Raw genomic sequence first — 12,526 nt, 5'->3', positions numbered from 1 at the left:
TACTGAATCTAAACAAGTTAGATCAATAAGTTCTAAAGATAAGATCCCTCGGATATTAAAGTAAGGTGCAAATCCGTGGATGAGGGACTCCTAGACATAATCAAAATGTACATGTACAAAACTAAAACGTGATCACGGATGAGGAAACCATAAGAAATGGTTGTACCTAAGGTACCTAATGATGTTTGGGACGCCAAACTTCAGGGTATTGAAGGACATAATAAAACCTCAATAAGATATGTCATGTCTAGGACACAAAGGAACAAACGAGTACTCGAAACTAATGATAAAATATGCGCAATGTAGCACTTGAGATCATGAGATCAATGAGGATCATGAAACCCACGTCCACATGAATGCATTCAAACATATGAGATTAAGATCAAATAAGAAAGTAGACGTGGAGTTAAGGGAGGATAGGTCCCATAAATACGGACACCTCTAGATGCTAAACCAGTTGGACAGAAAACAGTCTTTGTGAAAGAAATTTCTATGGCGAGATACAGTTAATGTAAGGCACGACCATATGCATAATATTAAGCATAGTCATGTGCACAAGGATTATCACAAAGACCAGGAATCAATCAAAAGGAGATAAGCTCCTTATGGTGGATGCAACAAACATTGAGATTCCTCGATAAGTCTGGCACATAAGAAAAACTTATACTTGCGGTTCAAGGATGTAAACCGCCTGATTATATAAGTCCACTGGAAAATATATATAAGTCTCAGAGGATATAGAGTTGTCTAATGCAACAAAGTTCTCGAGAACTAGAGTATACAAGAATATTTTGATCTAAAGAAAATATCCTAGGAACCTCTGGAGACACTTCCCAAAAGACTATCTAAAGAAAGCATTGAAATGAATGTTTTGGGAAAGATTAAATTTGGGACAAACAAAGATTGTTTGGGACTACAAAGTGAGTATCTTAAATATACTTAAAGATGAAATCCTTGTGCATCAAATAAAGCATAGATTAAAGATGTCAAAACGATAGGTATGAACCATTATGTAAAGCTTATAAGGTTCATTGACCCTAAATGCTTACTATAAAGTCTATGGCTCGCCCCACTGTATGGTAACATAGTCCCATAGTCTATATATCTGTACATAGACCCATTTGGTCATAAGGACGACAAGAAAGTTGTGCCTTAATCCGGATACAAGCCAATGCAAGACTCATGGTCGAATGGTTTTCACTTGGTCCGAGTACTGACCCATTTTATTCTAAGAAGGAACATGGTCATGAGACCATCTGAGATAGGTCACGGATCCTTTGATCCTAGATTGGACAGAGACATATTTCCTTGGTCTAGAAAAGACTCAAGGCACATCCTGATGTAAATATTCACAAGTGAAACTATAGTTAAGTTTAAACTTGATACTATACATCTAAATAATTTCAAAGTGCAGTATGATCATATATGTTGTTAAATGATCAAACCATGAGGCATTGGAAATAAATCCATACATGTCCCTTGCCAAAAGTGCCATTGGCGCCTTGCCTTAATGTGTTTGTTACACACATCCGAACATAAGCATTGAACTAAGCTTATGTTATTTCTAAATATAAAGGCAATGGGACAGGATTGAAATATCCTTTTACTAATGTTTGAGATTATTTTATACTAACCAAACCCAAAGATGTGTTTGCTTGGTTTTGTTTTTGATTATGATACAGGTTATAAATTGGATCCATACATGGATAGTTCTCAAACAAGCAGTATGCACACGTTGAAAAAAAAATATGAAGAAGTACGAATCCAACCAAAGACATGTCAACCGGCTTCTTCACCATGTCTACATCAGCACCACGTCCATGAGACCTTCCTATCAGTCCAGGACGTGCACATTACGAAGACCAGCTCAGAGACTTGGCGTCCATAAAATTCCCACCAGTCTACTCATGCGCCAACCTCAGGAGCATATACGGAGGTACAAATCAGGGGAAGTGATACATGTTGTACTCTTTTTCCTTCACCATGGTTTTGTCCCACTGGGTTTTCCTGGTAAGGTTTTAATGAGGCAACACCAAGTAATTGGTAAAGTGTATCACGAGCCCAAAAAGGATTTGGTATCTGGCGAACTCAAGATGGATTCAACATCCAGGGGAAGTGTTATGAACCGACTGGTTCAGATGGATGTTTATCCAAAAGATACTTACTGGGCTTTGGCCCATTAGTGGTCCATCTTGTAACCAGCCCATTAGGGTTTCAGACATTGTAACTCCCTATATAAGGAGCTCATATTCGACATTAATAATATACACATTCACAACAAAAAAGATATTTCTTTCTTGAAATGTGGTTTGTTTCCACTACATAAGTCTGGTTGCAATACAAAATTTAATTATTGAAATTGACAACTTGCACCGCGAATCTCGCCTCAATTATCTAATTTGTAACGTTGTATTATTTTAATGTATTGCATTAATCAAAAAATGATAAAAGTAAAATATAAAAAAAGCCTATACATTAAAAACGGTGTCGTCGTAATTACTTTTCCTCTTATGCCACATGGCCTAGTTGGATACATAAAAAAGCGTTACAGGCACGTCTGAGAGAGAGTCAGAGAGCGAGTTTTTTCAAATCCATATGCGACGTCGTAATGGCTGGAGTAGCCGTCTCTCCCGCTTCTCTGCTCCTCGTCATCGCTGAGATCGCAGAGATATCGGCGAGCACGGGGGTGTTTAAGAAGGACTGCGCCGATCTCGCGAGGAGAGTTTGTCTATTGACGCATTTGGTTGAGGAGATTAGAGATTCTCCGCCGCAGACGCTGGAGAAGGAATCTGATGCTTCGCCTTCTTTGGTTTCTTGTGAATGTGATTGGTGGTCTGATCTTGTGGTGGGGCTTCAAGCCGCCAAGCGTCTTCTAAGTGCCGCCACTTGTTTCCAGGCTCGCGAATCATCTGTAAGCATTCTCAACGTACTGTAGTCGAAGCTTTTGCACATAATGATATTCAATGCTCAACTTCAACTTTATATATATACTAGATTTTGACCCGCGCTTCGAAAGCGCGGGTATTATTTTTCACTTTTATGAAATATATTATTTGTTTGTAATTATTGAATTTATTTATTTTAATAAAATTTTCTTTATAATAAATTCGATACATATAGTGTCTCTGGTAAACTATGTATTTCACCAATCCGTAAATATAGTACCAAACCTGAACATAAATTGATTAAATATTCGAAATATTCAAAATTTTGTTAGTTAGAGAACCGAATCGGATCCGAACCGAAGTATTCGTGTACATGAATTTATCTAAAAATAGATTTATATACTTATATATTAATTATTTTTATATTTAACGTATATAAAACATCAAAATGATACTTTTAAATTGGTTTAAAATACTTGAAAATATATATAGATAGTCAAAACAAATATCTGAAATAGTTAAAGTATACTCAAATCACCAAAAATACTTAAAATAGTTATTGATTTCGTATCCAAAAATTTAAATCAAACCAATTGATATATTAAGCTTAGGTATTCTGGTATATGTTATTTAAATTTATAGGTAATATATTACTTTATTTATAGATTTTGAGAAATTTAAAATATATAGTGATTTAAAACTTTAAAAATAATTTAAATAGGTTATCCAAACCCAAACCAAACCCGCAAAGATCTGAATCAAACTCAAACAAAAATTTAGAAACATCCTAATAGGACTGAAATCTTTGACCTTCGAAAACCCGAAACGCAAATCCATCATAACCAAACCCGTATGGATGTCTGAAAACCCATCCTTAGTCATTATTATATATCGTATAATTTCATCATATAATTAATCGTATTTTATATGTACCATCATATAAGTAATAATATAATTAATAGTATTTAATATGTATCATCATATAAATAATTACATATATTATATTTTAAAAACTTAATATGAAATATAAAAACCATAATTTGAGTTGGTATTTCAAATTGGGCTTTGTATTGTATTTTTCTTATATATATTGACAACATTCTTTTATAATGGACTTAATAACTTAAGCCCATTTTTTTTAAAAAAAAAAGACTACAATCTATGTTTCCAAACACACCAAATTTTTTTAATACTTTTATCCAAGTATCCAAACACACCGAAATTGTACTTCAGCTTTAATAAGATAGATATTCCTATATGATTCTCGGTGTGGATGATCAAATTTATGTATTGTGTATTAGGCTGCTCATTTTCTAAGATCCCATTCATTGGTTTCACCATGACAATCCTGGACATTTGGTTTTCTGTTCAGGTTCAGTATTTTCAGTTTTGGATATCCTCGGGTTTAGAGACTTAAAAACCATTTGGTGTTCTAGTTTGGTTCGGTTTTATTTTTCGTTTTCGGTTTGGTTTTTGTAAAAATACTAGGAACCAGCTAATTCAAGGGAAAAAATATGGGTCCAGTTTGGGTCCTTTCCGATTTTTTTTGGATAAGTAAGGATAACTAAAAAAATTTCAAATAAAATATCAGATAACTTTGTTTGTCTGGACTAAAAAATTGGACAATTTGAATAATTTCTTATAATTCTCATAAAATTGTTTAAGTAATTCTTTTTTTTAGATAATTAAATCTTCCTGTAATATTAGCTATATACAAACTTAAATTTTTGGTTAGATTCTGATTCGGTTTTAATTTTTTGGATATAGATAAATAGGAATTGCTCAGGTATTTTTAATTTCTGGTTTTGCTTTGATTTTGTTTGGTTTGAATTTTGGGTTTCTGATAAAATTTCCAACTTACTTTGTAGCAAAGAGTTGTAACGTTTGATATATTCTTGAAAGCATAATGTTGTTGTCATTAGTGATGTCACGAGCGTTTCTTGATGAGCAACTCTGATTTTTTGATGTATCTTGATTGTGAAGGAGGGTGCCGCGAAGAGAATATCATTCCAGTTCCAATGTGTTACATGGAAGCTGGAGAAAGCATTAGGAAACTTGCCATATGACCGCTATGACATCTCTGACGAAGTCCGCGAATATGTAAAAACTTCATTTATTCATGAATCATGACTACGCAGACTTAAGTCCTTCTTGATATCCCCTGAAGATGTTTCTAAAGGTTACATATATTTTCTTGTAATCAGGTGGAACTAGCAAGATTGCAGTTGAGAAGAGCAATGCAGAGATACGGATCACTGAACTCTAAGAAGTTCTCTACTGCTCTATCCGAGCCAATGGAGAAAGATGCATCGAGCAAAGTCACTGAGAAGTTGGAGTGTATTCCAGAATCAGTGCACTCCAACGCTCCTTTATCAGATGAGAAAAAGTTAGAATCACCACCGAGAAGGAAGAGCTCTTCAGTTTCCTTGGCCTTCTTTTTATCGAAAGACGCTGATAACGAGAGGTTAGAGAAAGCAATCACCAAGAGCAACGATGATGACTCAAAAAAGTCAGACAACCTCACCATTCCTGAGGATTTTCTTTGTCCAATATCTTTGGAACTGATGAAGGATCCTGTTATTGTCTCCACAGGACAGGTCTGGTTTTAAAGAACTAAAACTTTACATAGTATTCGTTAGAATCGGGTTTATTATCGGTTTCGGACTTAGAACCAATCGGTGATAAGTGGATTAGTTTTAACTTTTTTTATTTTATTTTTCCTTTAAATTTCCGATATGGGATACCTTACTCCTAATACTTTTAGGTATTGTTACTGAATCAAAACCTTAACAATGATCATTGACAGACATACGAGAGGTCTTACATACAAAGATGGATAGACTGTGGGAACCTAAGATGCCCCAAGACTCAGCAGAAACTCGGAAACTTCACTCTCACTCCAAACTACGTTCTCAGAAGCCTCATCTCTCAGTGGTGCACCAAGCACAACATTGAGCAGCCAGGTGGTTACATGAACGGTAGGACCAAAAACTGTGACGGTGACATGTCAGCGATACGAGCATTGGTCCGCAAGCTCTCGTCACGATCAATACAAGACCGGAGGACCGCGCTCTCCGAGATCCGTTCTCTGTCGAAGCGAAACACAGACAACAGAATCCTCATTGCGGAAGCAGGAGCCATCCCTGTTTTGGTGAACCTCTTGACATCAGAGGACGTTGAGACGCAGGAGAAGGCGGTCACTTGCGTTCTTAACCTCTCTATCTACGAAAGCAACAAAGAGCTGATCATGCTTGCGGGTGCGGTCACGTCAATAGTGCAAGTCCTGAGAGCTGGGACCGCTGAAGCTAAAGAAAACGCTGCAGCTACGCTCTTTAGCCTCTCGTTAGCCGATGAGAACAAGATCATAATAGGCGCTTCTGGTGCGATACCTGCTTTGGTGAATCTCCTTGAGAACGGTAGCGTGAGAGGGAAGAAAGACGCTGCGACTGCTCTGTTCAACTTGTGTATATACGAAGGGAACAAAGGGAGAGCGGTTAGAGCTGGTGTCGTGAGCCCATTGGTGAAAATGCTTAACGACACTTCGAGTCATAGGATGGTGACTGAAGCTTTGACGATACTCTCGGTTCTAGCTAGTAACCAAGACGCTAAAACCGCGGTTGTGAGGGCGAATGCGATACCGTCTTTGATAGTGTTGTTGCAGAAGGATCAGCCTAGAAACAGAGAGAACGCAGCGGCGATATTGTTTGCTCTTTGCAAGAGAGATACTGAGAAGCTGATCCTCATTGGTAAACTAGGAGCTGTTGTTCCGTTGATGGAACTGTCGAGAGATGGCACAGAGAGAGCTAAGAGGAAAGCTAATTCTTTGCTTGAGCAGCTCCGCAAATCATCTCAAAAATTATGCTAATTAATAGCTCTTTAACAAAAAATAAAATAAAGATTGGAAAATTAACTTCATTATTAGTATTTGATTTAATTTCGTTGGATGTTTATTTGATATGTTGAAGTGAAAAGAGTTGCGAGAATCGATCTCTTTTACTCACCTTTTTTCTATTTTTTTATTTTTTTTATTTTGTAATAACAAATATTGTGTTAATCAATGATTTCATATGATTAGTATTAGTAAGGTCTTTGGTTTGCATTTCTTCACTGTCGTTCTTACTGTCACTGTTATAGTTTTAGAGAGTTAAGTTTGTCAAGACGAAACTGGATAATAATTTTGAGTAGAGTAATAGTTTTAGAATCAATTTCCGATTGACCAGTGCATATAAGATCATTTTAGATCAGATGACTGGAAAAGGTGTATGTAATCATTACCGAAGAGATGAAACTTACTAAGATCATATTCAACCTATTTTTCTCAAGAATTTATCACAGAAAAAAATTATTTTATTCCAATATATGTATTTATATTCATTTTTTATATAAGTAAAATATAGAGATGAATTATTAATGCTCTAACAAATGTGGAAGAAGGAGAGCTCGAGGCAATGAAAATCAAAAGGATTTGTTGATCTAACAGCGGTGAGGTAGTAATTGCTTCATTTGAGATGAATCCTAGATTGGTGGTGAAGATGTAAGCGGCAGTGAGATTAATCCCCAAGAGAAAGTGACATCTTCTTGTTATTTATTTGTTATACAGTCTTCAAAAATAACTACTTGGTCGTGTATGTTTGGTTTGGGAGAAATGTATTTGAGTCAACATTTGTTTATTATCTCTGCCCTCTGGACTACAATGAACCAAAACTGTCGGTACAAGAAAAATAAGGCCATTGGTTATAACTTCACGGGATTGGTTCACGTGCATTACTTACTGTTCATCGAAAGAGAAGTAAAACTAGCCTTTTGTTTTCCATTTCGTTAAAAAAGTCAATCAATATTCACGTGCCTTTCGAAAGAAATGTTTCTCCAACGAAAACTTTCCTGATTAATCGGAGTAATTTACGCAACAGTCATTTTCCCGGAAACAAAGGTCCCAAAAATCTCAAAACTGTGGTCTAAGTGAAGAACAGTACACACTTTCTGTTTTTGATTAATCATTTGAAATATATTAAAATTTATAAAAAGCTAGACATATTTTTGGGTTGTTATTGGTTTTTCAAAAGATCGATAGCGAAATTTGACGTAACTTTGTGTCCCAATTTCTATATATTATTGAAGATTTGGCATTTTGTTGACCTAAAAAAATGGTTCACTATCATCAGCAACCAACCATAAATCCATAATCAATAATCATCTGATCTAACACATCACCCACCTTGAGCTACTGAGTTTCTTAAATAGATATATCTCTTTTGTGGATTTAAAAAAAATCGCATTAATAGTAAACCTAGAAGCTCATCTTTCTATAATGGGTAATAGCTTGGGAAGCAAGAAATCTGCTAAAATCATGAAGATCAATGGCGAGAGTTTCAAGCTGAAGACTCCTGTGAGAGCTGATACGGTTGTTAAAGACTTTCCCGGCCACGTTCTCTTGGAATCTGAATCCGTGAAGCATTTTGGAATCAGAGCAAAGCCTTTGGGTCCTAACCAGAACTTGGAATCCAAAAGGCTTTATTTCATGGTGGAGCTTCCTAGGTAAGACTTTAGTTTCATCATCTTTTGGTTTTTATGTTTTCGAAGTTTGAAATCTAATCATTTGAAAACTCACGTGGTAGAACATGGAAGGAGAGGGCCCCGAGAAGGGTTCGGTCTGGAATCCAAATGAGTGCTAAGGAGAGGCTAGAGAATCTGAAGCTGTCTCGTAGATCATCTTCTGATCTCTCGGTAATGAAGAAGGAGGTTGATGAAGAAGAGAGAGAAGTGATGACTAGTGTCAAGTTGAGGTTACCAAAGTGGAAAGTGGAGAAACTGAGGAAAGAGAGTGAGAGTGGCTCTGATTTCTCCGACAAGATCACAGCTCTCTGTCTCCTCAACATTCAGAGACAACGTTTGCTTCATAATGGAGGAAGAAGCTTTGGGATTGGAGATGAAGAAGGTGTTGTCAAAGCACAAGAGGTGATCAATTCTTTTTAGGGTTTTGTTTCTTTCTTTCTTGTTAGAAAAAGAAACACCGATCCGTTTCTCAAGCCACGTTTCTTGCATCCTCTAATTACTAAAATTGCCACTAGGAAACGGATGTGCTCCAACTTGTGTGTAACAAACTTCTAGTATTTTCTTAATATAAACAATGTATCCTCTATAGTCTATATCCAGCTTAATAGTACTATATAACGCAAGCCTGAATAAACAAAACATAACTCTGAGAAGAGATGCTGAGCTTCTTATCTTCTACATTTATTACACATATTTGTCCCTCTTGCATCCCCATGATCATATTTGTAAAAGATCTGAAAACAAGTATTAGAGATCTCACATCCAAAAAGTCTAAATGACCAACACTAATGTAAGAAGTACTTGGATTAATTTATTTATTGTCAATTGAGTTTGAATTGGAAACTTATTGTTATAGTTTAGTTTGTTAATCTAAGTATGAAAAGTTCAAAAATATTTTATTACCAGTTTTGAAGTTCGAAATGAGTTGATAGTAATTGTTTTATAAAAAATATATTGAGATTGAGATGTTACATGGAATTTTGCTAAAAATTAAGTTGTGTATTTAAAAAACTAGGCAATCTAGTCATTAGTAATTTGTTTTGAGTTAAAAAATCATGATAAATAAAAATTTAACAATAAGAACCAATTAACACAAAGAGAAGATAACTATAAGAAAAAGGCAAATAATTAGTTTTTTTCTTTCAATCTGAGGGGCATAAGTTTACCCAATAATTACAATTCTCCAGACTCAGAGAGACCAAACACACCAATCAATCAAACAAACAAACAAAAAAAAAGAAGATAAATTCAATCAGTCAGGTCCCAACCTGTATATATGTTCTGTCTTGTTAAACCAATTTCTCTTCTTTTTTTTTATAATTGTAAAAGAACAAATTGAGATCAGTAAAACAAAAGAATGATGAAAAATGGTTTTCTTTCTTTTACTCATCAATCAATCAAGAGGTCCGTGGCTCAGGAACAGTTAGAAAATAAGTGGTCATGGCCTTACGAAACCTCCTCTTGTACTGTTTTGGTGAGACTATGGTCGGAGAAGCGTTCTTGGGTCCACCCAAAATCCCTGAAGCTTTGACCCATGTCTCAAGGTGCTTGTCCCATGTGTACTGTCTCATGAAGTCTATGATTCCAAGAACCAACTCCTTGCGGTCTTCGTCGAACCCAACCAGCAATGAATAGTCCATTACATCCACAGTCTAGTTCAAGAATAAGAAAACGGATTTATAAAAAAGTCTTCTTCAAAGTACATTTCTCTCTCTTGCGATTTTGCTCCCAGGCACAATTAAAGAGAACGGTCTTTATCCAGTACACCTTCTACCTCACGGTTTCTTCTCTTTTCAACCTTTTATTCTCTGTAAAAGCCAGAACCTTTTCAAAAGTTTACCGAAGATAGAAGTAACCATCGGTCACTAGATTGCATCTTTTCCGACCACCGTATCTGACCGTCGTTTCTCCGGGCTCAGCCCCCGACGACGTCGGCGGGTCAGCCAGGTTCGCCTGGTCCGGTTCCATCTGCTTCTAGTTAGCTCAGGCTGCAATGTTTTACCCTCTCACTGGAAGTAGATCGACTTTATATGGTGGAGATCTGGTCATAAGGTCTTTGGGTTGATATAACCTTGATTCTTCTTCTACGTCTCTCAACAACAACCGACAGTATCAAGCTACAGCATTTATCACACCAGCATTTACTACCGTGGAAGGAGTTAAAAGCTTTAATTACAGAATTTGGTTGGTATAACCTAGTAACTCCCCACCTGCAGTCAAAGATTCGACTGTAGACTCTCCGAAAAGTATAAGTCTCAACGCTCTGAACGTATTGAAGGATGGATAGACGTTACAGCAGAGCAGAGAAAGGGAAATGGCAAGCTCCTGTTGACCTACCTCCGAAAAAACCTCCGGTGCGTATACCGGCTAATGATGATAACGAAGAACTGATTGAGGCCAACAGATTAACGCTCATCGGAAGGCTCACAAACACTACGGTCCAGAAACCTCGAGCGGTTATCGACTTCATGGCGCAAGTATGGAACCTGGAAGGAAGAGTGGTTGGAAGGCCGCTCGGACTTGACAAGTTCCAAATCAAGTTTGAAACAGAACACGAGTTGCGCCAAGTCCTGGAAAAAGGACCTTATCATTATAAGAGATGGATGCTCCTTCTACAACAGTGGGAGCCTACGGTCTCTGATCAGTTTCCATCAGACATCTCCTTTAATGTTCGTATCCACGGCATTCCGCTCCACTACTGGTCGACGAAGACCATTCTTACTATTGGCGCTCAGCTTGGAAAGTGCTCTTTAAGAGACGAGAAAGAAGCAAAAATTTGGGTGGTAGTTAATGGCCTTCAACCGCTAACAATGGAGATGGAGATAGAGCTCCCCTCGGAAGATTTAACAAATGTAGAGCTGGAATATATCAAGATTGAGAAACATTGCTTTACATGTTTCTCTCTGTTCCATGAGGAAGCAACCTGCCCATACCGTCCAGCAAACTCACTCCCTCCAAAAGAGAGAAAGTTAGGCATTACGCAGACTATTGCGTTGCAGAGGATTGAAGCGGAAAAGAAGCGCCACGATGACAGGAGGGGCTACGTCAGAACTGAAGCTTCTCGCCCTTCTCTTCGAACAGCTGATGATAGCTACCACTATTCAAGAAGAGGAGGAAACAGGACAGAGCAAGGAAGATACCATGCTGGAAGAGAAGATCGTGAACCATATATTCTCTCTAGAACTGCTAGATCAAACTCGGGATATCACAGGAATATGGCTCCATCCATGCAGTATCGAGCAGTTGACAGGAGCAAGCCCAGCTCTGACTCTTCTAACCCCCATCACACCCAAGGAGGCCAAAATGAGGGACCTGAGAGCAGGGTTGCTAACCCACTCGCTGATAGAGTCTCCCCAACTAATGGTGGCCGGGATATAACACCTACCCGCTCTCTAAAGGATCGCCTGGGTCCTTCCTCAGCTCGCTTAGGATCCAAATCCGGTTCAAAAGAGCGTAGATCAGCTCTAGAACGACTCTCAGAGCCTGGCATTCTACAAGAATCTTCAAGGAGACCCCCGAGCTTTGAGTCAGGTCGCCTTCAACTGGATGAACTCAGGAATGGAGATAACAGTAGCACGGTTAAAGACGCAAGGCCGGATCCCCCCTCCACTGAAAGGGTCCATGCTCCACTTCGTCTTGGTGCAAACAAAGCTGACAAACAAGGATCGTCTAACAGAAGAGGAGCTATTCCAGTAGCATCAGGCAGTAAAGCTGTAAAAAAGAGGAGAATCACCAAATCGAAACGCGTGGTTAGAAGTCCTCTACAAATTCCAAGCTTAAAGAAACAGAATGTGGTACGAGTTGCTACGTCTACAAGAAGGAAGCTTACAGTAGATAAGGACACCAATGTACCTTGTGATAAGGTCGGTACCAGCAAGACAGGGACCAGTACACACCGCAAGAAGAATGGTCAACCAAATACGGTGTTTATACCGGGGATTACTAGGGGTGGGGTGGATTTTCGGCCCCATCCAAACTCTCTTCCTTAGTCATTCTCAGCTGGAATTGTCAAGGACTTGGGAGTGTCCAGACAATCCGGCGAATTAAGGAGATCCATAAGAACATGTCTCCTAATGTAATGTTTTTTA

At 37.8% G+C, this 12,526-nt stretch overlaps 2 protein-coding genes across 2 annotated transcripts; both read left to right on the top strand.

The window, feature by feature from the left end:
* The first annotated feature begins 2,499 nt into the window (after window positions 1–2,499).
* Window positions 2,500–6,835, top strand: LOC130505829 (U-box domain-containing protein 10-like). Its single transcript, XM_057000448.1, has 4 exons — window positions 2,500–2,911; window positions 4,869–4,985; window positions 5,090–5,482; window positions 5,692–6,835. Exons 1-4 carry the CDS (start codon window positions 2,609–2,611, stop codon window positions 6,748–6,750), a joined length of 1,872 nt encoding a protein of 623 aa, XP_056856428.1. The 5' UTR covers window positions 2,500–2,608; the 3' UTR covers window positions 6,751–6,835.
* A 1,188-nt stretch (window positions 6,836–8,023) lies between these two features.
* Window positions 8,024–9,026, top strand: LOC108832384 (uncharacterized protein At1g66480). Its single transcript, XM_018605871.2, has 2 exons — window positions 8,024–8,420; window positions 8,501–9,026. The coding sequence occupies exons 1-2, from the start codon at window positions 8,194–8,196 to the stop codon at window positions 8,856–8,858; spliced, it is 585 nt and encodes a 194-aa protein (XP_018461373.1). The 5' UTR covers window positions 8,024–8,193; the 3' UTR covers window positions 8,859–9,026.
* Window positions 9,027–12,526: the final 3,500 nt, after the last annotated feature.

This window comes from Raphanus sativus, unplaced genomic scaffold, assembly GCF_000801105.2.
Source record: "Raphanus sativus cultivar WK10039 unplaced genomic scaffold, ASM80110v3 Scaffold2622, whole genome shotgun sequence".
Taxonomy (NCBI): Eukaryota; Viridiplantae; Streptophyta; class Magnoliopsida; order Brassicales; family Brassicaceae; genus Raphanus; species Raphanus sativus.
Note: the sequence above shows the minus strand (reverse complement) of the source record. Positions and strands in the feature narration are given on the sequence as shown.

Bases quoted from the DNA above. Each gene is read 5' to 3' on its own strand.
- LOC108832384 (XM_018605871.2), top strand. From the start codon at position 8,194: ATGGGTAATAGCTTGGGAAGCAAGAAATCTGCTAAAATCATGAAGATC. The intron at 8,421-8,500 runs GTAAGACTTTAG...CTCACGTGGTAG, and splicing joins TTCATGGTGGAGCTTCCTAG to AACATGGAAGGAGAGGGCCC.
- LOC130505829 (XM_057000448.1), top strand. From the start codon at position 2,609: ATGGCTGGAGTAGCCGTCTCTCCCGCTTCTCTGCTCCTCGTCATCGCT. The intron at 4,986-5,089 runs GTAAAAACTTCA...TCTTGTAATCAG, and splicing joins CTGACGAAGTCCGCGAATAT to GTGGAACTAGCAAGATTGCA. The intron at 5,483-5,691 runs GTCTGGTTTTAA...GATCATTGACAG, and splicing joins TTATTGTCTCCACAGGACAG to ACATACGAGAGGTCTTACAT.